A 27,024-nucleotide genomic window follows, 5' to 3' on the forward strand; every position below is an offset into this window, starting at 1 on the left:
AAAACTATAGTTTGTTAACAAGAAATTTGTGGAGTGGTTGAATAACAAGTTTTAATGACTCCAACCTGAGTGTATGTAAACTTCCGACTTCAACTGTATCTACAGTAGCTTTGATTGGACTGATCATGTCAACATCATACTTTCAAAATCTTAGCTAGCAAGCTAGCAGTCATCATCATGAATCAAGTCGACAATCTACTGGCAAATCCTTTTCAAACCTTGTCATATGAAGAGAAATTAGAGATTAAACATCTTGGTGCTCATCGGCCATTGGACATAAACATTATTCAACAATGAGGGGAAGGATGCATTTCTGCAACTCCTCTAGTTATTTTCCTTGGTCATGCCAGAGGTGTCACTCCTGCTCCCGCTCTCCCTCTGTGGCGCTCGAGGGCGCCAGGCTGCCATTCATTGTGCATACCTCTCGACATCATTACGCATAGCTGCACAATACTGGACTCACCTGGACTCCATTACTTTGTTGATTACCCCCTCTGTATCTGTCTGCTCCTCAGTTTGTTCCCTGTGTCAGCATTGATGTCGTTATTTTTCCCCTGTCCAGACGATGTTCCTGTTCTTGCTTCTTATCCGTGTTTCATTAAATGTTCACTCCCTGTAACTGCTTCTCGTCTCCAGCGTCAAGCCTTACAAGAGGTGGATGTTTTGTACAACATAACGCAGAAACGAACCATTGATGCAGCAGAAATCACCGGAGCAATCAACAACTTCAAGGTGAACGTTCAAAACATTTGCGAGCAAACTAATGCACTGGCCAAAGGACATGTTGATGCCACTGAACCAAGGCAGAGAACTTAACACTGCACCCGTGATAAAGGAGACATGCGATACAATTGATGCTCATGTGCAAGAAAGGTTTTATGAAAGTGACCACTTAATTGCAGCAAAGTTGCTGGCCAGCTCATTTTCCCCCCAGTAGGTACATTCCTTTCCGACTGCAGAAGTCCAGTGTGCTACCAAGCTATGGCCTGTGGGCAACCAGGAGAAGCTGAAAACGGAGCTGTCCACCCGCATTATGAGCTGAACACTGGAAAGACAGCACTTTCTTTATTGAAATCACTCTACGAGAACAACCTGCAGGAGGCCTTGTCTGAGACGGTCTCTCTTCTCAAAATCATCATCACCACTCCGATGACAACAGCTGAGTCCCAGAGAAACTTTTCCACCCTTAAAAGGATAAAAACCTTTACACGCAACTCCATGGGCTAGAAAAGGTTAAACGCATTGGCATGCTGTCAATACAGAATGACTTCATCCAGAGAATGCCAGACTTTGATGACAAAGTAATTGAGACATTTACCCACAAGAAGGACCGCCGCGCCAACTTTCTATTCAAGTGAGCACAACTCAACAATGGTGAGTCCATAAATATGTCTGGTATGCTGCTGCATAAGTGATGCAATATGCCAGGGAGATATGTATACTGTAGCTAATCAAGAAATACTAAGTGTATTTTGCATAGTAAGCAGTTAGTAGCCTGTGTCTCACCCTAAGAATGTGGTCCTTTCCCTCTTAGAACTTACCTTAATGTTCTGACTTGGTATTGGTATTTTTGGTATTTTATTAGGATCCCCATTAGCTGTTGCAAAAGCAGCAGCTACTTTTCCTGGGGTCCACACAGAACATGAAACATGACATAATACAGAACATTAAGAGACAAGAACAGCTCCACTTGGTGATGCATACAGTATGTAGCCTATAGCTTGCTTTAGAGAAATGTCAGCATCGAATATTGCAATAGCTTTCATTGCCTGCTTACCTGCCCCCATTGTAAGAGCTTTTGTTGTCTGCTTTTGTTCCCCTGTTAATTAAGCCTACTGTTCGGCCTTGGTGTAAAGGGAGAGTACTGTAAGAACGGCCCATGTTCTGAATTATGTCGCTGTCCATTTCTAAATTGCTGAATGTGTCCAGTTTGTTTTATCCTGTAGTAATTTAGTCATTTGACTTCTAAAACAATAAATCTCAATCCATATCAGATATTTGTCAGGGAAAATTTTTGAAAAATTAATTCTGAACCTGGTAGTGCACATGTAGCCTATAGCCTGTTTTAAATAAATGTAATGATTGAATATTGTAAGAGCTTTCATTGTCTGCTTATGTGCCCCTGTTATTTATCTTACAGTTCTGACTTGGTGTACAGGGAGAATACTGTAAGAACGACCCATGTTCTGAATTATGTCTCTGTCAATTTCAAAAGTGCTGAACAAATAGGCAGAATATAGGCTACATCTGTCCCAGCTCGCTCATGTCTAAATCAAAATTATGGCTTGCCTCTTAGGCAGCATTCCTCCTCCTCCAAACACGGCGAGTTGAGTTGATGCCAAAGATCTCCATTTTGGTCTCGTGGATCCACAACACTTTCACCCAGTTGTCCTCTGAATCATTCAGATGTTCATTGGCAAACTTCAGACGAGCATGTATATGTGCTTTCTTGAGCAGGGGGACATTGCGGGCGCTGCAGGATTTCAGTCCTTCACGGCGTAGTGTGTTACCAATTGTTTTCTTGGTGACTATGGTCCCAGCTGCCTTGAGATCATTGACAAGATCCTCCCGTGTAGTTCTGGGCTGATTCCTCACCATTCTCATGATCATTGCAACTCCACGAGGTGAGATCTTGCATGGAGCCCCAGGCCGAGGGAGATTGACAGTTCTTTTGTGTTTCTTACATTTGCAAATAATCGCACCAACTGTTGTCACCTTCTCACCAAGCTGCTTGGCGATGTTCTTGTAGCCCATTCCAGCCTTGTGTAGGTCAACAATCTTGTCCCTGACATCCTTGGAGAGCTCTTTGGTCTTGGCCATGGTGGAGAGTTTGGAATCTGATTGATTGATTGTTTCTGTGGACAGGTGTCTTTTATACAGGTAACAAGCTGAGATTAGGAGCACTCCCTTTAAGAGTGTGCTCCTAATCTCAGCTCGTTACCTGTATAAAAGACACCTGTGAGCCAGAAATCTTTCTGATTGAAAGGGGCTCAAATACTTATTTCCCTCATTAAAATGCAAATCAGTTTATACCATTTTTGACAAGAGTTTTTCTGGATGTTTTTGTTGTTATTCTGTCTCTCACTGTTCAAATAAACCTACCATTAAAATCATAGCCTGATCATTTCTTTGTCAGTGGGCAAACGTACAAAATCAGCAGGGGATCAAATACTATTTTCCCTCACTGTAATTGCAAAAGGTTTAGCCTTTTAAAATGAAAACTTGGATTAGCTAACACAACGTGCCATTGGAACACAGGAGTGATGGTTGCTGATAATTGGCCTCTGTACACCTATGTAGATATTCCATAAGAAATCGTCCGTTTCCAGCCACAATAGTCATTTACAACATTAACAATGTCTACAATGTATTTCTGATCAATTTGATGTTATTTAAATGGACAGAAAATGTGCTTTTCTTTCAAAAACAAGAACATTTCTAAGTGATCCCAAACTTTTGAATGGTAGTTTATATATAATTTGATGCTCTCATTTTTGTTAGAAAATCAATATCAAATACAGATTGAAAAATAGCTAGAGGCCTTGTGCAATATAGTTTAGCTAATGTTATTACTATGTATTGTAGTGGAATGAAATTGAACCAGGTATGTTTTTTATTCTGATGCATGCTGACTGTATGTGATAGTAAGGTAAAAAAAATGTTTTTATTGAAATGCGTTGCACATAATCTGTCTGTCCCAATTGACAGTGGTAAATGGACAATTGGCCCAGCGTCACCCGGGTTAGGGGAGGGATTGGCATGAGGGGTAGGCCGTCATTGTAAATAAGAATTTGTTTTTAACGGCATGCCTAGTTAAATAAAGGTGAAATTAATAAAAACAAATTTAAAAAATGCACGCTTGTCACATTGACGTCATTCTTGTATTTGACACTGAAGGTGCTTCTCCCACCTGATAACAATGAAGATCTTTGCACAATTTATGTGTGGGAGCATATCAGTTTGCTCACCTCTCATGAATATTACATTCTTATCAAGAATTTCCTGTGAATATTCTCACTATTGTGGTATCCATGTCACTTCATCCAAAAGGCTAGCCTACTGTCACGGATATTGTGTCCAGGCTTTCACAATACAGTCATTTTTGAAAAATATGTATTCTATCATTTGTGTAGTATTCTGTTTATATTCTGTTGTCAGAGTCCTCCCTAACCCGAATACCTGAGATGGTACCGAGGGTACGGAACTGGTTCTACATTAAATCAAATGGAACAAGTGTAGTCTCCATGTTGCTGTCCGCAGCTTTATAGTCAGGATAGCAGTTGTGCCAGCAATTTAAGCAAAGCAGGAGACTTCCACTAAGGCATATGACAAATACAAACATTGCAAATGATGTAGATGAGAATATGTTGCCCAAACATAGTGGACGGCCTGTGCACAATTTCAGGGCGCTGCCTGCCAATCTTGTATCCAGTCCCAATGTAAATTAAACATCACTTTTAAGGCTTAAAGAGCATTCATAAACCCAATATTAGGCCTGTAGATCATTTAGAAATCATGCATAAGGCAACGCTCATCCTTGTCAGTCCCACACCCCAAAAGGATGCTTTTGATACAGTAAAATAAGAATGTGTGACATCCATATGCAAGAACACACAATGCATATTTTACAAGAATACACAATGCATATTTTATAAGAATACACAATGCATATTTTACAAGAATACACAATGCATATTTTTTTCATATCAATTTGAACAAATACAGTAAAAATTGACAAGTGCATCAGGTCTAGATCAGTGTAGTAAGAAAATATAGTAAACTGTTGCTTTAAAACCAAACCCTCCTAGTTACGTCAACGTGGTGACATGAGATTATGGGAACTCCGGCAGGAAAGTACAGTGAAAGTGAACTAAAGGTTTGACAATGTCATTGAAACAAAGAATCGCATTTCATTCGCGGTTGAACAAATGTACTTTAAACTCGGAGTCTTGGTATAGTAAGCAAGAAAAGAGGACACGCGGGGACAGAGCAGGTTTCACTACAGTTGCGCTCCAACCTAATATTTCCTCTCTGAACACAATTTTGACGAGCAGCATCCATTCGCGCTGTAAACAATGTAACACCGATTCTGGCTCTTGCAACCTTGACAAACGAACATGGAGAAGGAGACTATTTACGGGAGTGAGCGTTTTTAAACGGAGCTTTTTATTTGTCAGAGGTATGTATGTACACTGTCTGAGCCAAGAAGACAACAATAACATACACACTGTCAAAAATAAATTTGCTAGCTCGGGTTCAGATTGCAACGGTCGTCACTAGTTACCACAGCCACAACGTCATAAATCCCGCCCATTTCTACAATTTCTCTTCTTAAAATGTGATTTAAACCTAACCCTATATTTAACCCTACATCTAACCTTATGCCTAACCATAACCTTAAATTAAGACCAAAAAGCATATTTTTGTTTTAATGACATTTTTACAATATAGCACTTTTTAACTTTGTGGCTGTGGTAACTAGTAGAAATCGATTGCAACCGGGGTTTGAGTGACCTCGTGAGGTCGGATGATTATTTCGGAGAAAATTTTTCGACAACAAATAAAAGTCCCAGTGTTAATGCATTGAACACCAGGACAGATATGCCACTACAATACATTAAATACATGAAATGTATCTCGTCATATCACCCTCAGAGTGCTATACATTTGCATAACATTTTCTTAATTTGATGCAGGATCCTATGGTGGTTATAAATAACACATTTTTCATGTTCTGATCTGTACGCTACATCTAACTTTTCCTTTTATATGGCTATCAGAGCTGAGCACCTCTATACTTCAGTATGAATTGAAAACAGATATGACAAAGTCTGGAAACCGGAGGCTGTATTTTGATACCCATGCATTGGTTCGACTCCTCGAAGACAATGGTTAGAAAATGGTTTTTATTTGTGTAATTTGAAGTAACCCCCATACATATTTAATTCAGTGGTTGGTTTGAACCCAGTTAGTGTTTTGTTTTCATCAACAGGCTTCACCACTCAGCAAGCTGAGGTAATTGTCAGGATGTTGGTCAGGACAACAAACTCCAACATGGATCTAATCTATAATGACATGGTAACCAAAGTGCAGCAGGTGAGGCTTGACTTTTTCATATCAACATACCTTTGGTCATATACTGTATGTGGACACTTGCTCATTGAACATCTAATTTCAAAGTCATGGGCATTAATATGGAGTTGGTCCCCCCGTTGCTGCTATAAACCTATTCCCCCTCAAACTGAAAAGAGACTGAAAAGATATTGCATGGGTCCTTAGATCCTCAAAAGATTCATGACTGTGTGTGTGCTCGATTTTATATACTTGTCAGCCAAATCCACTAATTTGAAGGGGTGTCCCACATACTTTTGTGTGTGTGTGTGTATGTATATAGTCAAATATTGATAATACATGTAAATAACAACTAATGAGACTGACTCGCTGTGGCAATGAATTGCAGGAGATCATGTTGCAGAGGGTCTTTTCCCAAATTGCATCGGTGAAAAAGGACATGATTATCCTTGAAAAGAGTGAGTTCTCTACTTTGCTGGCAGAGAATGAGGTGAGTATTAATTTGTAGGAGTTCTCTAATCCACAGGAGGCTGCTGAGGGGAGGACGGCTCGTAATAACGGTGTAAATGGAATGGCATCAAACACCTGGAACCATGTATTTGATACCATTCCACTGACTCCGTTCCAGCCATTACCACGAGCCCGTCCTCCCCAATTAAGGTGTCACCAACCTCCTGTGCTCTAATCCTATCATCACTTGAAGCACATCAGGGAGCCTTTTATGTCTACTCCTTTACAGACGTCATTTCAACGTCTATTCAATGCTGGTTCAACATAATTTCATTGAATTGATGAGGAAACAACATTGATTCAACCAGTGTGTGCCCAGTGGGAAGAGAGGGTCCCGTGATGGGACACATGAGGGTTAGGATTACCTTATATATGCCTTATGTTACTTATTTTCCAGTGGTAGTCAGTGTTCTTCCTTGTCATTTGAACAGTGACGGTGTGTGGACTCTGGCCAATCACTGACATCAAGGACATCCTATGGAGAGTCCACACGTGATGTCCCAAGTCATACTGGTTGCATGTCAATAGTTTAAAGTTGTCTCTTCACCTTGCATCTTCTCTTTCACTTGCTCTGAACTGAAAACATAGGATTGCTCCCTCTGTGGTCACATGACTGATACAGTGGATGGAATTTTTTGGAGGGCCATGTTATTTCCTTAGTCAGGCATTTGAAGTATATCAATGAATTAATTCATCTTTTCTTACAGAAAGTCAAGGTAGAGCTGATGCAACTGAAGGTGCAACTGGCTGTAAGTTGTTTTAAGGTGGTTTAATTTCTGTGTTGAATAAAAATCATGAGCTGGGGCTGACTAATGGCAAATAAACTATAACCCTGAAGAAGGCACAGTGATGCCGAAATGATTTACCAAATAAATTACTGGGAATTTATATATAGTGTGCAACTCTTTATTTTTATAGCTTATGGTTTAATTTCTGTGAAAATATGTCTCCACATCACCCACATGTTGCTGCCAACATTTTACCTGTTTGTGATGATTTTGCGTGTAAACCGTGTGAAGTTTTCTATATCTATAAAGTATGACTCTTTGTGAAACAGAGCCATGATCAGTTTGGATTGCAGCCTTTAACAGCACTTCAGAACCATTGAGAGTGTTTGAATGACTGAATACCTCCTTTTTCTCTGTCGCAGGATGTGATGAATAAAGTGCGCTTTGACAATATCTTGGATATGAATTCGGAAAAGAGCAGCATGAAAGAAATGGTAAATGTCTTAGTATTACAATGTATATGCTGATGGTTTTTACATTAGTATTCCTAGGATGAAGGTGTGACGCTTTTCTTATTACATACAGTATATCTTGCTCTTATCAATATTTAATGCAAATTTGACAGCACAGTTTCGACTCTGATAGACTATTTGACTTTCAGAAATCAGAGCATGAGAAGAGGCTCATGGAAAGTCGGACCGAGATAATGGAAATGGTCTGTATACTGTACATTATGATTAAACAATTCTACTTTAGAGCTTTTAACGGGTTACTTCATTCACCATGCATGTGTAACACCCATCTCAATTATGTCTTTTCACCATGTATTTGTTATTTAGTTGTTATGATGAGAATAGTGTCTGTGGTTTATGTGAATAATAGCCAAATCTGTCTGTTGTAGAATGCTGAGCAAAATCGTCATTTGACTCGGTCCAATATGAAAATCGACACTGAAGTGGCAGGATTGAAAACCATGTTGGAAGCTCACAAACTTGATACTATCAAATACCTTGCAGGTAAGAAGTGTCATTCATGTATCCATGCATTATAGTCTTATTTGTTCAATATTTAAAAGGCACTCGCACATCTGAGCTATCTTTGTTGCAGGTGCATGGTAAGATGAATAAGATGAGAAAAAAAGAAGAAACCCACACACTGCTCTTGATAGTATCACTGCTCTTTATTAAGCTTTGTATTGGCCTCAAGGCCTTCGTCAGAGCTTTTTCTGACTGAGGAAATCTCTGACGAATGCCTTGAGGCCAATACGTAAAGATTATTTGCTCAATAAAAATACACTATAAATGCTGAATAACATTATGTCCCTCGAATGAAATAGATACTAATTGTGTATCTCTGGTTTTGGTCAACTAAACGTCACTTTTGTCCATAAGCCATAAACAAGTTCTGACTGACGGACTCCTATGTCTTTCAGGTTCAGTCTTCACTTGTCTCACTGTGGTTCTCGGATTCTATCGCATCTGGATGTGACTCCGGGGAGTACAGGAAGAGCTGGTCATCTGGACCACTGTAGCTCAAAAAGAACCCATTTGAACTGCCACCATTTTGTGTTTGATAAATAGTAAATCGCTATAGGAACAAACAACCACTGGCTGATGGCATGAAGACAGATAAAATGCTTTGATGTTGATTGACATTGATATTTCTGAGGACCAATGACTTAAGATTTAGAAGATGAATCCAGGATGAACCCAGCAAACCATGAAATGCAAAAGGCTGCACTTGTAAAGCACTATCCAACATTTTTGATAGTATTTTTAATTGGTTGTGTTTTCATATTAGAGTACCCTACAAAATAAATGAAATGTTATTTAAGATAGAATCCTGACAACAAATATGTATTGCAATGTATATGAATGCATTTTTTTGGTACATGCACTGTTAAGCAAGAAACCTGCATATGTTGTTTGATAAGTATGTTGTGAAAATGCATCGATATATACTGTAATTGCCATGCTGTCCAAAGTGCATTTCCGGCTATGTAGTCAGATGAATGTAGCCAGTGGGATGCAGCTCCGTATATTTTTTAAACTGTTGTAGACACTAGGGGATTCGTGAGCCATTGGAACACACATTCCATCAGTCCAATGGACCATTTTGTATGACCATAGTAGATATTGTAAAACTGTATAAAAGGAAAGCAGCACTTATGTATGACTAAACACAAATCAATAATAAAGAATAATTTTTGGACCATAACATACGTGTTTTATATTATTTACCAGACCCTAATAACATTTGCATAGGATACCTTTATTGTGAAGGAAACAACTCAGAAGTTATTTCCCGTGGTCGTGTATACATTTGTAAATTTTGCCTGTTAGAAATAATGCAATTTATCATATTTTGCTTTCTAAATGTTTGAATTATTTATACTGGTGGTCGTGTTTTGATGAGAAACTTGCGTTCGATACTATCTATGCCTGGGTCACCTCTAAATTATTTGATTTGACATCAAGTTGGGTCGTCATTTACGAGCTAGCTATCTAGCTGTACAGTAGCCTATATTGACATGATAAATTGCAGATACCCAGCAGAAACTCCATGTTCTGTAGGAGCAGCATTTATCATAGGCGAGGAATTGCATTCAGCAGCAACAGAATGTTCACTCTGGGAATCTCGAGGAGCTCTATCAGATCATTGAGACATGCCACTTACATTTTTTATTTATTTAACCAGGTAAGCTAGTTGAGAACAAGTTCTCATTTACAACTGCGACCTGGCCAAGATAAAGCAAAGCGACACAAACAACACAGAGTTACACATGGAATAAACAAGCGTAGAGTCAATAACACAATAGGGGGGAAAAAATAGTCTATAAACAGTGTGTGCAAATGGCATGAGGAGGTAAGGCAATAAATAGGCCATAATAGCGAAGTAATTACAGTTTAGCAAATTAACACGAGTGATAGATGAGCAGATGATGATGATGTGCAAGTAGAAATACTGGTATGCAAAAGAGCAGAAAAGTAAATAAAAACAATACGGAGATGAGGTAGGTAGATTGTGTGGGATATTTACAGATGGGCTATGTACAGCTGCAGCGATCGGTTAGCTGCTCAGATAGCTGATGTTTTTGCAATTCGTTCCAGTCATTGGCAGCAGAGAACTGTAAAGAAAGGCGGCCAAAGGAGGAATTGGCTTTGGGGGTGACCAGTGAAATATACCTGCTGGAGCGCGTGCTACGGGTGGGTGCCGCTATGGTGACCAGTGAACTGAGATAAGGTGGAGCTTTACCTAGCATAGACTTATAGATAACCTGGAGCCAGTGGGTCTGGCAACTAATATGTAGCGAGGGCCAGCCGACTAGAGCATACAGGTCGCAGTGGTGGGTGGTATAAGAGGCTTTGGTGCCAAAATGGATGGCACTGTGATAGACTGCATCCAGTTTGCTGAGTAGAGTATTGTAAGTTATTTTGTAAATGATGTCGCCGAAGTCGAGGTTCGGTAGGATAGTCAGTTTTACAAGGGTATGTTTGGCGGCATGAGTGAAGGAGGCTTTGTTGCGAAATAGGAAGCCGATTCTAGATTTAATTTTGGATTGGAGATGTTTAATATGAGTCTGGAAGAAGAGTTTACAGTCTAGCCAGACACCTAGGTATTTGCAGTTGTCCACATATTCTAAGTCAGAACCGTCCAGAGTAGTGATGCAAGTCGGGCGGGCGGGTGCGGGCAGCGAGCGGTTGAAAAGCATGCATTTGGTTTTACAAGTGTTTAAGAGCAGTTGGAGGCCACAGAAGGAGTGTTGTATGGCATTGAAGCTCGTTTGGAGGTTAGTTAACACAGTGCCCAAAGAAGGGCCAGATGTATACAGAATGGTGTCGTCTGCGTAGAGGTGGATCAGGGAATCACCCGCAGCAAGAGCAACATCGTTGATATATACAGAGAAAAGAGTTGGCCCGAGAATTGAACCCTGTGGTACCCCCATAGAGACTGCCAGAGGTCCGGACAACAGGCCCTCCGATTTGACACACTGAACTCTGTCTGAGAAGTAGTTGGTGAACCAGGCGAGGCAGTCATTTGAGAAACCAAGGCTGTTGAGTCTGCCGATAAGAATACGGTGATTGACAGAGTTGAATGCCTTGGCCAGGTCGATGAAGACGGCTGCACAGTACTGTCTTTTATCGATGGCGGTTATATTGTTTAGTACCTTGAGCGTGGCTGAGGTGCACCCACTTCATCAATGATCATCAGTTCAAAAATGTATAAGGATTGTTATCCCTTAAAGCACTTGCTAACAAGCTAGCTACACAAATTGTCACTTGAATAACAGTTTGTGTGAGTGTAGGCTAATTATGATTTCAGTATTTGTTATTGAATGAGACTAGTGAATTTATAAGCATTAGTTTACCATTTTAAAGGTCCAAAGCCCTTTTCATCTCGATATCAAATCATTTCTGAGTAACAATGAAGTACCCTACTGTGATTCTTTTTTGGACCATTTTAAATTGACAACAAACCCAAAAACCTTTTTTAGCATGAATTTCGCTACAACTGTCTGGGAGTGGTCTTGACTCTTTGTAATTGGTCTATTAACTGTGTCACCGGGCAGGCCAAAACTCCATCCTACCAACACAGGCTGAAATGTCAAACAGCTCTTACACTAAAAGGGCATTATAATAATTTTCACAATTATTATTAACAGAATTATTCCAACCTCAGTGTGAAAATATATATAAAATACAGGAAAGTCTAGTTTGACTGCACTGGGCCTGTAATAATTTGAAGAGATGTATCACTATAACCTTATTGTCAATATTCATGATATTTCTAGTTGTTGTGTAGATGAAGTTGCAGCGGAGCATGTAGGAGCGGACTGCATCATGCACTACGGGAGGGCTTGCCTCAGCCCGTCCAGAAGACTCCCTCTGATGTACGTGTTTGAGAGGAGACGTGTGCCTCCTCCTTCAGAAAGCTGTACCGACAGACAGAGTCACATCATCCTCCTGTACAATGTCAACTATGCTCACATTATTGGTAATGTTTCACACTGACTTATTTCCTCTGAGTATCCGAACATTGCCGCCTCAACCCTTCATGTGGACGGAGAACTTTGCTGGTCACAGACAGACACACAGACAAACACAATGACAGCAGTTCTCCGTGTCAAAACGGTGATCAAGCCGTTTATCAGTTTGGTAGGCAGTTTGATTTGAAATGTGGACAGACCATTGAGGACTACAGTGTGTTCTATATCGGTCACGAAGGTGCAACCATGACAAACTTCGTGATGACTTGGAACCGCTGCTCTTTCTGCTCTTTTGACCCAGTGACAATGACAGGGTCGATCAGTATCAACAAAGCTTTGATGAAGCGATATAACGCAATAGAGCGGACAAAGGATGCCAGTGTGGTGGGCACACTAGGTGTGGCAAACTACCTTAACCATCATCAAGCAGCTGAAATAAACCAACCACAGAGCAGGGAAAAAGAGCAACATGTTTGCCATGAGGAAACTGAATCTGGCCAAACTGGCTAACTTTCATGAGATTGACATTTATGTACTGATCGCATGTCCTGAGAACTCTGTTGGACTCCAGTGAGTTCTACAAACTGGTCGTGACCCCCTTTGAAATGGTGGTGGCCTGCAATAAGAACAGGGAATGGTTGGGAGAGTACGTCACAGACTTCAGGGATGTCCTTCCAGGTAGGATCGGATTGACATTGATTTTCTGCTGAATTAAACTTTCTGGCCAATAATATTGTGAACAAGAATAGGCCTAGCTAGTGCTTTACTGTGCATATCATAGCCTGGTCCCAGATCGGTTTGACGAGTTGGCAAGACAGCACAAACAGATCTGAGTCCAGGCAATATAGGTAATATGACTAATAGTAAAAACCTGTTGTAGGTGGATGCAAGCATGTGGCCTTGGCGAATCCTGACGACCTCGAGGATGGTGATGAGACTGATGTCTCCCTCATCACCGGAGCTCTACGAACGACCCGCTTCTTGTGCAGTGAGCCAGTATCTTCCTCACGCCACTCCTCACTAGTTCTATGGAACCAGACGCTCACTGTGGCCAACGCTAACACAGCTGGTACATTATGTGGGAAGAACAGACAGCTAAAAACAGGCCAAAAACAGGCTGGGTTGGGGTTGGGGTTAAAACTCTACTCTGGGATTGCAAGACGATAAAGATGTTGTTGAGTGGTCTCTTCTTCAGTTACAATTTTAATAAGTCCCTCTTCTGTTTGTTTCAGCCACGTTCCTGGCGGGCCATAGCTGGCAGGGACTGGAGCAGAAACTAGATGAAACACTGGTGGTGAAAGCATTAGAGGGAAGGAAAGGCCTACGAAGAGGAGCTGACGACTGACCGGAACCATTTATCATGAAGGAACTCATCACATCCAGATAATTAGTGCATTGCAACATTTTTATGCAAAATATCTAATTATTTACAATATACACTGTATCATGTTGCGTCATAGCTCAACAGATTCCAATTCAAGCAATCTTCTGACACATTTAAGGCCAGTATTATTGCATAACTAAGCTGACTGACAAAATAAAGGAAACACTAACATAAGCTGCCATAACAGCTTCAATGTGCCTTGGCATAGATTCTACAAGTGTCTGGAACTCTATTGGATGGATGCAACATCATTTTTCCATGAGAAATTCCATAATTTGGTGTTTTGTTGGTGGAAAATGCTGTCTCATGCGTGTTCAATTGGGTTGAGATCTGGTGACTGATGCTCTTTTGAGACCCTCTTTCAAAGTCATTGAAAACTCTTCTAGCTATGGTAGCCAAAATAATGGTCAACTGGGCATTTTTATACATTACTCTAAGCATGATGGGATGTTAATTGCTTAATTAAAGACATGCTCCGGAGCTTTGGCGACCAGTAAGTATTTTTTTAAACCTCCCGCTTTGGGCTTGATGTGACAATGTGTAGTTCATACATACATAATCTATGAGCAGAATAACGGTTTTACCATGAAATCCCAAGTTTTAAAAGCGACTGTTTACAGCCCATCACCATTTTAGTGACAGCTAGCAACATGCACACACAGCAGAGTGCGAGAAAGAGAGACGTGAACGAGAATGACGCGGTGCACGTATGTGACGTAGGATGACATTTTTGGGGAACACTTTTGGCTCGTGAGCGCTACTTTCAGAACTAATGGCTAAAAAGTAAACAAAAGTACCAGAGAATGTCTTTAACTCAGGAACCACACCTGTGTGGAAGCACCTGCTTTCAATATACTTTGTATCACACATTTACTCAAGTGTTTCCTTTATTCTGTCAGTTACCTGTATATCAACTGGTTTATATTTGCGTGATGCTTATGTTAATTTGTTTTTGCTACACTGAAGCGTTTCGTGGAGGCAAAACGGAAAAGTGCAAGCCTTTTCATGTAATATTTAGGCTTTTAAATGCACATCTCTTTGTAAGAAGCGTATATATATAGGTGTATACAGTTTTTACACATTTTGTTATGTTACAAAAAGGGGTCTGAATACTTTCCAAATGCACTGTATATGAGTCTTAAAAAAGAACAAAACCAAAACTGTTAAAATGTAACAGATGAAACCACATACTTGAACTTAAAGGAAAATTCCACCCAAAAGTTTTCACGGTCTCATACCTTTCAAAATACAGAAATATGCATCATACCGGCTGTATTTCTGTATTTTAAAAGTTAAATATCTTTAAAACTTGATTGCTGACATTTTGGGACCATATCAACAATGGATTAATGAAACAAATAAATAAAAATAATTGTTTTGGGGTGGAGTTTTCCTTTAAATGCACTCATCACTGTTGTTATTATTTAATCACCAACAGTTTGCTCCATGTACTGTAAATCACAATTGAGATATGAAAAAGAGTTGTCGGTTTTATTTTGTCATTCAAAATCTTTAATATGGGCTGTTGGATCAGTCATAGTTGCAGATGTCAAATGTGCTATGAAAGCTATTTTCATATACACACATACCAAAGGTCCTGAAACTGCAATTCAGAATAGTCTGTGTCCATGCTATACCCAATGTTTAATTTGTTTAACAATGACATAAAAATAACTTAGGTATAGCAGATTGTTCCTGAGGGAACCATTTGTGGTGTCAGATACATACAAGCACATACGGTTGAAGTCGGAAGTTTACATACACCTTAGCCAAATACATTTAAACTTAGTTTTTCACAATTCCTGACATTAATCCTAGTACAAATTCCCTGTTTTAGGTCAGTTAGGATCAGCACTTTATTTTAAGAATGTGAAATGTCAGAATAATAGTAGAGAGAAGGATTTATTTCAGCTTTTATTTCTTTCATCACATTCCCAGTGGGTCAGACATACACACAATTAGTATTTGGTAGCATTGCCTTTAAATTGTTTAACTTGGGTCAAATGTTTCGGGTAGCCTTCCAATAAGTTGGTTGAATTTTGGCCCATTCCTCCTGACATAGCTGGCGTAACTGAGTCAGGTTTGTAGGCCTCCTTGCTCGCACACGCTTTTTCAGTTCTGCCCACAAATTTTCTATGGGATTGAAGTCAGGGCTTTGTGATGGCCACTCCAATACCTTGACTTTGTTGTCCTTAAGCCATTTTCCCACAACTTTGTAAATATCCTTGGGGTCATTGTCCATTTGGAAGACACATTTGCGACCAAGCTTTAACTTCCTGACTGATGTCTTGATGTTTCTTCAATATCATTTTCGTACCTCATGATGCCATCTATTTTGTGAAGTGCACCAGTCCATCCTGCAGCAAAGCACACACATAACATGATGCTGCCACCCCCGTGCTTCACGGTTGGGATGGTGTTCTTCGGCTTGCAAGACTCCCCCTTTTTGCTCCAAACATATCAATGGTCATTATGGCTAAACAGTTCTATTTTTGTTTCATCAGACCAGACTAGGACATCAGTTTGTACAGATAAACTTGTACCTTCAGGCGTTTGGAAATTGCTCCCAATGATGAACCAAACTTGTGAAGGTCTACAATTTTTTTTTCTGAGGTCTTGGCTGATTTCTTTTGATCTTCCCATAATGTCAAGCAAAGAGGCACTGAGTTTTAAGGTAGGCCTTGAAATACATCCAGAGGTACACCTCCAATTGACTCAAATGATGTCAATTAGCCTATCAGAAGCTTCTAAAGCCATGACATAATTTTCTGGAATTTTCCAAGCTGTTTAAAGGCACAGTCAACTTAGCGTATGTAAACTTCTGACCCACTGGAATTGTGATACCGTGAATTATAAGTGAAATAATCTGTCTGTAAACAATTGTTGGAAAAATTACTTGTACATGCACAAAGTAAATGTCCTAACTGACTTGCCAAATCTATAGTTTGTTAACAAGAAATTTGTGGAGTGGTTGAAAAACGAGTTTTAATGAGTCCAACCTAAGTGTATGTAAACTTCCGAATTCAACTGTTAAAAAGAATGTAAAACAAAAAAATGCATTTCTATTCAAATACGTAGAAAACCTGGGCATGCTTGATTTGTGCCGGGCCAAAAAGGTTATTAAAACTTATAACATACTTTAACAATAACATGACATAAATTGGTAAATATCAGCCCAATGAAGAAAGGTCCTTGCTTAGGTAATGACGTTTCAGACCTAAATGCCTTCCCTCAACATAAATATTGAAATCTGACTGTGTTTTTCTTTGATGATGTTTGGTTGGTGGTTTCCAGATTAGAAGACAAAAGCCAGTCAGCCGACATATGCAGTGTGGACCGTAGATGTGGTTTCCACGAAGGTGGAAACATTGCCTTTAAAAGGTGCATAGCTGCCAAAGCGTTATCGGATAGAATCCTGGACCTCATGCTCAAAGTAGAAATATCAAATCCCACAATCTCTATGAAGTCATTGTTCCTTATCCTGACATTATGACATTCCTTTTACATTATTTATCTTTCATAGGAACTTCTTCCACAAAGGATGCCGGGAATATGCCAATCTTTCCGTTGCACTGTCCCTCAAACCAGTCTTCATTGACTGAAAAGAAAGTATTGAAAATGGGAAATGGGAAATGACTTTTGCTTCTGTATTTTAACAGGAAAAAATCCACTCCAAAACTGTTGTTTTTTTTCTCACTGTTTTACAGTCCCAACAATATTTTGCATGTCAGCAGTCAAGTTTTCAAGATATCATTTGCCACATCATCATGATGATGATGCCAAATGCATCATGGGATTAAAAACGCATCATTGTGATGTGACAAGTGACACTTTGCTTCTTGAAAATACTATAATCTTCAAAACTTGACTGCTGACATGCAAAACATTTTGGGACTATATCAACAGAGAACAAATTAAATAAATACCAAAATATAGTTTTTTTTTTTAGGGGATTTTAAGAAAACATTAGGTCTAGGCTTTTTCAAATAGCAATAAGTCAATGTACGCCTCTACAGCTATTAGAGAAAATACAATAAGTCTCTTGACACAAATTATTTTCCCAATGTCGAAATGGGGCCCCACATGAGAGAGTAATGAAAATGGGAATGTACTATTGCTTCTGTATTCTGTAACCCTAATTCTGTGTTCTGTAAGACAACAGCAGGTTTCCAGCTCTTCTAGGATATCATATAACAACAGGATAATAAAAAACACTGACACAACTGATTTCTGCATTGTGGAAATGGTGCCCCGCATGAGAGAAATGGGTAGCTCACCTTTGGAGAGAAGTAAGATGGTATCTCCTTGATGGAACTCAAGATCCTCTGGAGTTGAAGACTCATAGGAATGAAGCGCCATCAGGTGAGTCTGGCTTTGCAGCTCCTCACTCATGCCCTGTATTGTAGATTACATGAAATAAGGGACATTAGTACCCACATGATGACATCTGCCAGAACAAGGTTTTGTTGACTATTACATTTGTAAATTAAAAGTCCACATAGCAAAAAGCTATTATGACATCAAATACTGTATAAAGTACATGACCACATTACCTCTTTGAGATCACACCACAGTGTTAAACGACCATTGTGGACACAGCTCCAAACATCTTCCATCCTTGTGTTCTCATCAATCACTTTTTTACCAGAATCTATTTGGGCATAGCTTGAGAAAAATCACAAAAATCCTGAGCTTAGTTTTGTAATAGTAATGATTGTTGAAATAAATTGACACTAATGTTTAACCAGTGCCATACCTCAAGGTGATTGCTGTGGCAGGGAGGCCCAGTTTGTTACTGATTTTCTCCAGAGTGGTTGTGTAGGGAAGTCCAGGCACCATGCAGATTGCTATGGTGTAAGTGAAGTGCACTTTCACTACACAGAGTGAATGGTCACTAAACTCTTCACTCTGGCAAGACAGGGGAATGAAATAAACGTAAAATTATATTTAAAATGTGTAAGCGTAGAGTACTGATAAACAATTGATATTTGCTTTGGATATTGCATGCTGTGAAACATGTCTTGAACTCGATTTTCAATTATTCTCATACCTCTGTTTTTGTGTCCCCAATGCTCTGATTTTCAGTAGCAGAAGCTGCTGCAATAATACCCCCAAAAGTTACGTAATTTGTAATAGGTGATGTTGCATTGCCAATAATTAAAATGTTAACTATACAACTTCCATTCCATTTTTACATAAAATATCTTTACCAGAATTTCTCTGAGGTCTGTTCGGTGGTTCTCGTCTAGGTGGCGCTGGGATGTCATCCTTGTCTGTCCCATCCTACAAGAAAGCAAATCAACCCACGTAGGGGGAATCAATTAACATAACAATTGAGGGGTAAGCTATATTTACCAGTATTTTGGGGATTCAACCTTTAAAGGTGTCCAATTTGTTATAGCTCAGCATTGACACATGTTAGAGTCAATGCCATCTTGTCATGAGGAATAAACACTATATTGACAGTAGAAATGTACCTGATCTTGCTTAGATGATAAGGTTATTTCCAAACGCTCCAGGAAATTATAAGGAACAAGCCCCCTCTAAAAATGTAAAGTTTAAATTAATTCACTGCACACAAATCATTTTTTAAAATAATGACGCTCATAATCAACCAAGTATGTTTGAGCATAATGAGTACAATAGATCCACATTTTTCATGCATAAAGCATTTTTCAGTGTAATGTTTGTACTCATACTCGCTCATTGAAGATGACAGAGGCCCAGTTGTCAGATCCTTTGTTCAGCACAAAGACAATGTTGCCAGGCACCACAGCTAACTCATCACTTGTCTCAGGGACAAACTCAAAGAGGACAGTGTGAGGCTCTCCCTCCAGAGCCCTGCGGGGGGGCGACAGAGATATCCTACTTTAACTCATACCCAAATAATGCTGTTGACTCGTTCTATGCTAGTATGTGGCCAAAGCATATATTGTAGAAAAACACTTAAAACACTTAAAAAAAACCCACCTCAAACTTGTATCTCAAATAGACAGTTTAAAAAATGCTTGCTATTTCCTCATAGAACATGATGTCATGTTGGCACACTGGCTGAGCTGGCCAATCAGTGGTCTACTTGTGTGAATTAATATTTGTAATGACTGGTATAAGCCCACACCATTCTGTTTTGGGGGTACACCCAAACCACTCAAAAAGAAAAAAGCTTATAATTTTCCTTCCAAAATATCTAAAAAAATATCACTTATATTGTAATTAAATATAGTTCATATTTCATAGAAATCTGGAAACACTGGACAGTTACTTTAAGTGTCAAACCACCCCCAGTGTCCCCTACAATTAACATCGAGATCACATTAACTTTACCTCAGAACTTCAGGCGCTTTTGGTCTGGTAGGAACATCTTCAACCTATTCTTACCGTCAAAAAAAATGGCACATCACATTACACTGAATTTTCCTCCTCAATCAATTTCTTATTTTAATTGTTCATCGTTTTTATTTTAATTGTTGACTGTTTTTAAAGGCACTATTAAAACATCAAATCATATGACACTTCACCTGTGGCTGTAACGGAGCAAAGCCAGAGAACTCATCCTGGAAGACGATGGAAGAAACAACCTGACGATAGAGAATAAAACTGGTTCAACATGAAACAATACTTTATGACATGCCTACTACTAATAACGTGCCAAATAGCTATCCTAAAGAAAGACCCAAGGCTATTCACAACTAATTTAAAATGCACATCTCAAACAAAGTAGGTACTTGACATGCATGTTGTATACACATTTACAAAGTCGCAACATTTTGGCTGGTTAATATATATGTTATATTTTTAAAGAGATGATAGGGATACCTTAGCCTTGCCCAGGTAGTCCTTCTTCTCCAGTTCAGCCACATAGTTCTTGTTTGGCTTGAACAGCACTTTCGCCGGGACCTTAACTGGCTCAAACAGCTTCTGCTTCTATAAGGATTAACAGAGGATTTACATCTCCAACTTTGTTGAACAGTCAGACGCCGTGAAAATGCATAATAAATACATATTAAAACACTTTTCACACTACTGAGATGAGCCGCCTGGCCTGGTTACTCATTCACTATAGCTGCTGGAACAAACAATGTAAAAAAAAAAGTACATATCTAAGCCAGCACAGTATAGTTGGGGTCAACATCATAGTGTGAAAAAGGCTTAAGAGAGAAGGGCCACTGACCAGGATGCACTCCAGACCTCTGTCGATGTGGCTGAGTTTGGCCTCGGTCCTGAGATTCAGAGCAGTCAGGAGGTTCTCCTTGGCTTTCTCCCACTGACCCAGCTGAGCATGGGCCAGCGCCATGTTGTGCAGTACCTGTGGGAGTGATACCACTCAGACATTTGTTGTTGTTGTTGTAAAATTACAGCTATACAGCACTTCCCGCCCAGGTCTCAAAGTGCTTTACATTGTAGCATCCACTTTTTTGCTATGTGTATACATACTGTGATGTTTGTTGGGATAGGTTGCTGTGCAGACACTAAAATACACGTAACATATTCGACATCCAATCATTGTTACAAAGGCAAGACTTCCATCATATCTTTACCTGGACTCACCTCACAAGCATATAATTTGTATCTCAGACCAAGAGGTTTGTAGTCAATCAGCTGGTTCCCCCTCAACTCCTTGAAGGCATGTTGGAAATCAGCAAAAGACTCCTCAAACCTGCAGGCAAAGTAAGGAGGTATCCAAGTAATTCACTATCCTGCTATAGGTAAAACACATATACAGCTGAATAATGTAGAATAAATAATATGCTACGTTTAATTGTACAAAATAATTATCCATTTTAAGAGACATTTCACAATTTAAACTTCACACCAGATGATGTCATAAATGTTTCCAGATGAAGTCATCAGAAACACTTATCCTCTATAAAATCATAGAAACTCACTATTTTCACATGTTGATGTTGGGGTGGTCCTGATGATGAATTTGAACAATTGTGAAATGTCCCTTTAACACACCATTCGAAAGTATGGGATTCTTTTTTAAAGCAATTATAATGCATCTAATCACCTATCCCTAATATGATAGATTTGTCTTGCCTTTCTTTTTTGTAGAATGTCAACCCCCTTTGAAAGAATGCAACAGCCAAGTGTTCATCCTTTCCGATACAACTGTCCAAAGCCTGTGTGATATTCAAAAAAACTCAGTGACTTCCTTCCAATCAAATGGTACCACAAGCATTGTGTACTCAAACTAAAACTTCCCCTTTTTCTGTGACTTGCATTTTTGAAGTGTAAAATAACATTTAATTACAATGTGATAGCAACTTTAACCCTTAGATGTATTGATTTCTTTGGTAAAACAGGGAAAGAGATAATTGTCTTTTAATTAATGATGAAATTTGGTAAAAACTGCCATACCTTTTCAGCTGCATCTAGGTTCTTATTGATCAAATGTAGGCAGCCAATGTTGAAAAAGATTTTGGAGTTCTTTTCCTGGATGTCCAGAAATGTTCCAAGGGCAGCTGCGGAATCCCCGCGTTCGAAACAGGCCACTGCCTCATCCCACTGTTTGAGAGTGTTCACAAATGTCATGGTTCCAAATAGAGTCGATGCGCTGAGCTACAGTGATATGACGAGAGAAAAGTGAAACCACTCTTCTTAAACTGACACATTTCCCCCACAGAGGTAGGAAGGAAGTGTAATGATTACACAGAATCGCAGTTCCTTTTTTTTCTCCAGTCCATTTAGTGTTGTAACAGTACGCCCCGGGTTGAGGGTTCGATTCCCACGATGGACCAGTATGAAAAATTACAAAAAAATTGATCTGGATAAGACTGCCTGTTAAAATATAAAATGTGAAAAGTGTTGGCTGCAACAGTGCAGATAAAGAAGCGAAACATAGTGCTTGAAATAAACATGCATTTGCAGGGTTGCCAACTTTTGAAGAAAGCTTAGAGTGAAATTTTGCCTAAATGGTGGTCTGCATCTGTTTTAAAGCTAATTTCCAGCAATTCTATGTATTTTTACATGGCTTAGGCCTATGACCAGGGTGGGCGGAAAATACAGGTCAGGTGTATTTAGAATGCTTTGAACATTAAATGAACACTCAAAATTCTACCACTTTGTTACTTTGAGACTTGTGCCGGATGACATTTAAAGTATGCTCATATTTTTTTTAACATATTTTTTAGGTGGTTTGACACTTTATTCAGACAGTAATGAAATTAGATGGGGAGACAGGGAAATGTGAGGAACAGTGGGAAGGTCAGTGGGAATGCTCTGCACAGGAATACTCATATTAATGGTTGATGGCAGTGGGTAACCAAATCATAGATTGCAGTCTCCTTGTCCGTAGACTGCTTTCAAGGTAAGGACACAAACATTTTGTATTTTATAATTTTGGTGAACTCTTTAAAATTGGGCTGGAAGAAAATCCTGCTTGCTCTCCAGGAGGGTTGGCCACCCATTATCTATGTTTCCCAAGTGCTAGGTGTTTGAAAATGCTCTTGTTTTAACAATACATTTCTCAACCACCAAACCTTCAAAAAAATACCAATATTCAGGGGGTTTATGCCTACTACTTGAAGATCCTTGCCATCATCTTACTCTACATAGCCAAGATATATGATGCGTGTTTAGGAGTTGTGAGTCCCCCTCTACTATCTCTGCCTTTATTGTGCACTATACTAAAATGGCCTGAAGTATTTCATATCCATCCAATACGTATTTGTAGGACTTTTCAAAACTGTCCATGAATGGCTTGCAAAAAGATATAGCCTCAAATAATTCATTTTCAAAGACACAAGTAGGCCTATGACACTGGCAATATTGTGAAGTGGAATAATAAATTACTGTAAGTGTGTGGAATAACAGTGGTGTTGTTGCTGGCAAGCACACTAATTAACTTTTATTTTAGCCCTTTGTTAAGAATGACAATTGCTCAACTGATCAGACTAAATAAAAAGTACATTGGTAATAACATTTCCTGAAGACTACCCTAACCAAATAATTTTTATATTTATTGTCCCCCCTCTAGAATCAAAGTTAAACTTTTGGGTTCACAATCTGTTTGACCAAATTATTTTTATAGTTACAAATCAGGTCCCCCTACCAAACGTCCCTGCTATAACAGACTGTATGTCTATCTGCTGTCTTTTCGTTGTCACAGACTAAATGCCAATCACCAAACGAGGGGAATAAATCGACTTTAGTACCAGCTGTTAAACGGCTGCATTCTGCAATAGGCGCGGGAGTAGGAGCAACCTCATTTTGTTGACAACATTGTACATATGAGAGTAGCATGGTAGCGCTGTTTTAACAGCTGTATAAACTCAGTGGAGAACGTTCTCTCTCTCCATTCACCTCCATTCTAATCTTGAGGGGCGTTTCTTTAAAACGCACATCCAATCCCCTTGAGTCCTTACATAACTACACCAATCATATCCTTCAATGTGCCGCGGTTCACAGTCCTGTGGCAAGAGGTTCCGCGCGTGATGTTAAATTGCAGTTTCCGATTTCAAAACTATTTGAAGCAAGGTTGAAAGTTAACGCACTATACAATGGATTTAGAAAAATAAAAGCAGTACTTTTCAATGCGTGAGATATAAGACGTAAGGAGTGTGAGCGTGAGAAGAGGGTCAAATCAAATTGTATTTGTCACATGCTCAGAATACAACCTTACAGTGAAATGCTTACTTACAAGCCCTTAACCAAAAATGCAGTTAAAAAATATCCCCCCCCCCAAAAGTAATAGATAAGAAAAACGAATAATTAAAAAGCAGCAGTAAATACATTTACATTTACATTTAAGTCATTTAGCAGACGCTCTTATCCAGAGCGACTTACAAATTGGTGCATTCACCTATAATATCCAGTAGAACAACCACTTTACAATAGTGCATCTAAATCTTTTAAAGGGGGGGGGGGGGTTAGAAGGATTACTTTATCCTATCCCAGGTATTCCTTAAAGAGGTGGGGTTTCAGGTGTCTCCGGAAGGTGGTGATTGACTCCGCTGTCCTGGCATCGTGAGGGAGCTTGTTCCACCATTGGGGTGCCAGAGCAGCGAACAGTTTTGACTGGGCTGAGCGGGAACTGTGCTTCCTCAGAGGTAGGGAGGCGAGCAGGCCAGAGGTGGATGAACGCAGTGCCCTTGTTTGGGTGTAGGGCCTGATCAGAGCCTGAAGGTACGGAGGTGCCGTTCCCCTCACAGCTCCGTAGGCAAGCACCATGGTCTTGTAGCGGAGCAATAGCGGAGCTATATAAAAGGGGTACCAGTATGGGGGTGCAAATACTCTGGGTAGCCATTTAATTAGCTGTTCAAGAGTCTTATTGCTTGGGGGTAGAAGCTGTTTTGAAGCCTCTTTGACCTAGACTTGGCGCATGGCAAGCGGTACCAGTCTATGACTAGAGTGGCTGGAGTCTTGACAATTTTTAGGGCCTTCCTCTGACACCGCCTGGTATAGCGGTTCTGGATGGCAGGAAGCTTGACCCCGGTGATGTACTGGACAGTACGCACTACCCTCTGTAGTGCCTTGCGGTCGGAGGCCGAGCAGTTGCCATACCAGGAAGTGATGCAACCGATCAGGATGCTCTTGATGACGCAACTGTAAAACCTTGAGGATCTGAGGACGCATGCCAAATCTTTTCAGTCTCCTGAGGGGAATAGGTTTTGTCATGCCCTCTTCACAACTGTCTTGGTATGCTTGGACCATGCGTTTCTCACGGCCAATGCGTGAGAGTTGGCAGCTCTTAAGTTTGATGTCCATGTAAAACTCCTTTGGGCCCTAAACAAATCTATCCTGGGTTTGGCTAATTTCTTTATTAGCAACTATTTCAGCTTCTTTTTTTTGGGGGGGGGGGGGGGTACCTAGGGCTGCCAACTTTCTCACTACCAAATAAGGGACAAAAGGTGGCGTGCCATTGCACAGTGCCACGGCGGTGTGGGTATGGTGTTGTGTGACAGTGTATATTCATATTCTTATTCAATTGGAAAGGCAAAACATTTTTATATTCCATTTAGTCTATAGCTTTACTAAAACTGTATCATTATGTAAACGTTTGAATAAACCTCAAAATTAATGATCAATGAAATCCCAATTTTGACCATTACAGCAAAAAATAAATAAAACATTTCAAAAGAAGGGCATGAGTCACTCACCAAGTCTACTTTTTCCATGGATATTTTTTGCTGCTCTTGAATGATTCAAGCAGTCCTTTGTCCTTTTGCATAGCCAGAGAGAAGTCCTTACATGACAAGTCACAGTTCACAGATATCTAGAGTTCATTTTTGATCAGCTCTGTCACAGAGCCTCTGTGCTGCATCTGTTTCTTGAGTCTGACCATTTAAATGGTCGTCAGAGAAAATCCTCTCTACAAAGGCATTTGAGCCTGGAACACTGAGGACAAATGAGACAATCCTGAACATGTTGATCAAGTTGGCTTTCCCTAGGTTTTGGAAAACTGCCACCCACTTCTCACTGGTGGATTTTGTGGTATCCTTTCTGGCTTTGTGTATTTCCTCCCGGCTAGTACAAAACTCTTAATTTTGAGGGAAACCATCACCTGCTCCAGGTCAGTGAAGGAGAGCTCCTCATAGAAGCCGGTCCGTTTCAGTTTCACCATTACATTTTCTGGTGAGAAATCAAACCACTTGTCAATGTATGTAAGGACAGTGTCATAGAACTTCAAAGTCCTGTTGCTGCTTGGACCTTTGTGCTGACAATTGTTTGTCCATCAGCTGCTTGGTCTGGTATCCAAAAAAAGCTGTCCTGTTTCTGCTGAAGCATGTTCATTGTACATTTTTGGACTTCCTCGTAAACATCGTGATGCGGAGCATTGTTTCCTCCAGCTTTTTTACGAGTTTGTCAAAAACACACACCACATTGTGGGAAAAAAAGACAAATCTCAGCACCTTCCGTTTTTCTTCATACTAAAAAATACTCTTCAATGCCACAGGACAGGTCTCCCCAAGGGACCTGAAGTATGAAGTAAGAGCTGGCCAGCTTTGCAGGAGACGATCGACAGCTGGATGAAGGGAGAGCCATCGTGTGCAAACATGTCGCAGAATTTCACACCACTCAAAGTCAACAAAGGCAAAAAATACTCACAGTTCCTCTCTTCGGGAAGCAGATACTGAGACGTGGCTGTAGATCTTTAAAACAATTGTCTCAATAGCCAATGACAGCTGATCGCAGGCGTGCTTGCAGGCATTATGAGCACCGAGGTAAAGACAGTTTCAGGTTGGATATTTGACGGATATTCGCCTGTAGTTTTCCTTACATCCACTAACAGCAGTTAGGGGCCGTCAACATAGTGACAAATCACATTTTTCAAATTTCAATAGCTCTTTAACCATTACTCCTAAAACTTTCAAAACTGGTTGTAGCTAAGCCGATGGCAT

The 27,024-nt window shown here is 39.9% G+C and overlaps 3 protein-coding genes across 6 annotated transcripts; 2 read left to right on the forward strand and 1 right to left on the reverse strand.

The window, feature by feature from the left end:
• The first annotated feature begins 4,789 nt into the window (after window positions 1-4,789).
• Window positions 4,790-9,527, forward strand: mcur1 (mitochondrial calcium uniporter regulator 1). Of its 2 annotated transcripts, none has more exons than XM_029694106.1 (9): window positions 4,790-5,179; window positions 5,781-5,891; window positions 5,993-6,096; window positions 6,461-6,562; window positions 7,290-7,331; window positions 7,733-7,804; window positions 7,972-8,025; window positions 8,212-8,326; window positions 8,743-9,527. In XM_029694106.1, the coding sequence occupies exons 1-9, from the start codon at window positions 4,885-4,887 to the stop codon at window positions 8,796-8,798; spliced, it is 951 nt and encodes a 316-aa protein (XP_029549966.1). In that variant the 5' UTR covers window positions 4,790-4,884; the 3' UTR covers window positions 8,799-9,527. The 2 variants fall into 2 exon arrangements, with proteins under 2 accessions (XP_029549966.1, XP_029549973.1); XM_029694113.1 differs by having other exon boundaries at window positions 4,828-4,876.
• A 2,809-nt stretch (window positions 9,528-12,336) lies between these two features.
• LOC115148741 (2-(3-amino-3-carboxypropyl)histidine synthase subunit 2) lies at window positions 12,337-13,642 on the forward strand (the record flags this gene model as incomplete). The annotated part of the gene is given in 5 exon segments (XM_075074230.1): window positions 12,337-12,708; window positions 12,710-12,852; window positions 12,854-12,975; window positions 13,178-13,366; window positions 13,530-13,642. Coding segments are annotated over 5 exon segments (939 nt in total), but the record flags the coding sequence as incomplete, so codon positions are not given.
• A 3,294-nt stretch (window positions 13,643-16,936) lies between these two features.
• Window positions 16,937-26,831, reverse strand: LOC115150638 (neutrophil cytosol factor 2). 3 transcript variants are annotated; one of them, XM_029694142.1, is made up of 16 exons: window positions 25,783-26,831; window positions 22,043-22,189; window positions 21,722-21,804; window positions 21,230-21,338; window positions 20,853-20,987; window positions 20,498-20,605; window positions 20,200-20,259; window positions 20,006-20,049; window positions 19,381-19,522; window positions 19,159-19,224; window positions 18,892-18,964; window positions 18,732-18,778; window positions 18,438-18,589; window positions 18,235-18,346; window positions 17,959-18,076; window positions 16,937-17,279 (listed from the first exon to the last, which is right to left on the reverse strand). In XM_029694142.1, exons 1-16 carry the CDS (start codon window positions 25,798-25,800, stop codon window positions 17,188-17,190), a joined length of 1,506 nt encoding a protein of 501 aa, XP_029550002.1. In that variant the 5' UTR covers window positions 25,801-26,831; the 3' UTR covers window positions 16,937-17,187. The 3 variants fall into 3 exon arrangements, with proteins under 3 accessions (XP_029550002.1, XP_029549996.1, XP_029549987.1); XM_029694136.1 differs by lacking the exon at window positions 25,783-26,831 and having other exon boundaries at window positions 18,732-18,775; window positions 22,043-22,307; XM_029694127.1 differs by lacking the exon at window positions 25,783-26,831 and having other exon boundaries at window positions 22,043-22,306.
• Window positions 26,832-27,024: the final 193 nt, after the last annotated feature.

This window comes from Salmo trutta, chromosome 2 (assembly GCF_901001165.1).
Source record: "Salmo trutta chromosome 2, fSalTru1.1, whole genome shotgun sequence".
In the NCBI taxonomy this organism is placed as follows: domain Eukaryota; kingdom Metazoa; phylum Chordata; class Actinopteri; order Salmoniformes; family Salmonidae; genus Salmo; species Salmo trutta.

Coding starts and splice junctions, on each gene's coding strand:
- mcur1 (XM_029694106.1), top strand. CDS start 4,885: ATGTCATTGAAACAAAGAATCGCATTTCATTCGCGGTTGAACAAATGT. Junction 6,097..6,460: donor TGGTAACCAAAGTGCAGCAG/GTGAGGCTTGAC, acceptor AATGAATTGCAG/GAGATCATGTTGCAGAGGGT. Junction 7,805..7,971: donor AGAGCAGCATGAAAGAAATG/GTAAATGTCTTA, acceptor TTTGACTTTCAG/AAATCAGAGCATGAGAAGAG.
- LOC115150638 (XM_029694127.1), bottom strand. CDS start 22,216: ATGACATTTGTGAACACTCTCAAACAGTGGGATGAGGCAGTGGCCTGT. Junction 18,779..18,891: donor CAGACCTCAGAGAAATTCTG/GTAAAGATATTT, acceptor GTATTATTGCAG/CAGCTTCTGCTACTGAAAAT. Junction 18,347..18,437: donor GCCACAGCAATCACCTTGAG/GTATGGCACTGG, acceptor ATTTTTCTCAAG/CTATGCCCAAATAGATTCTG.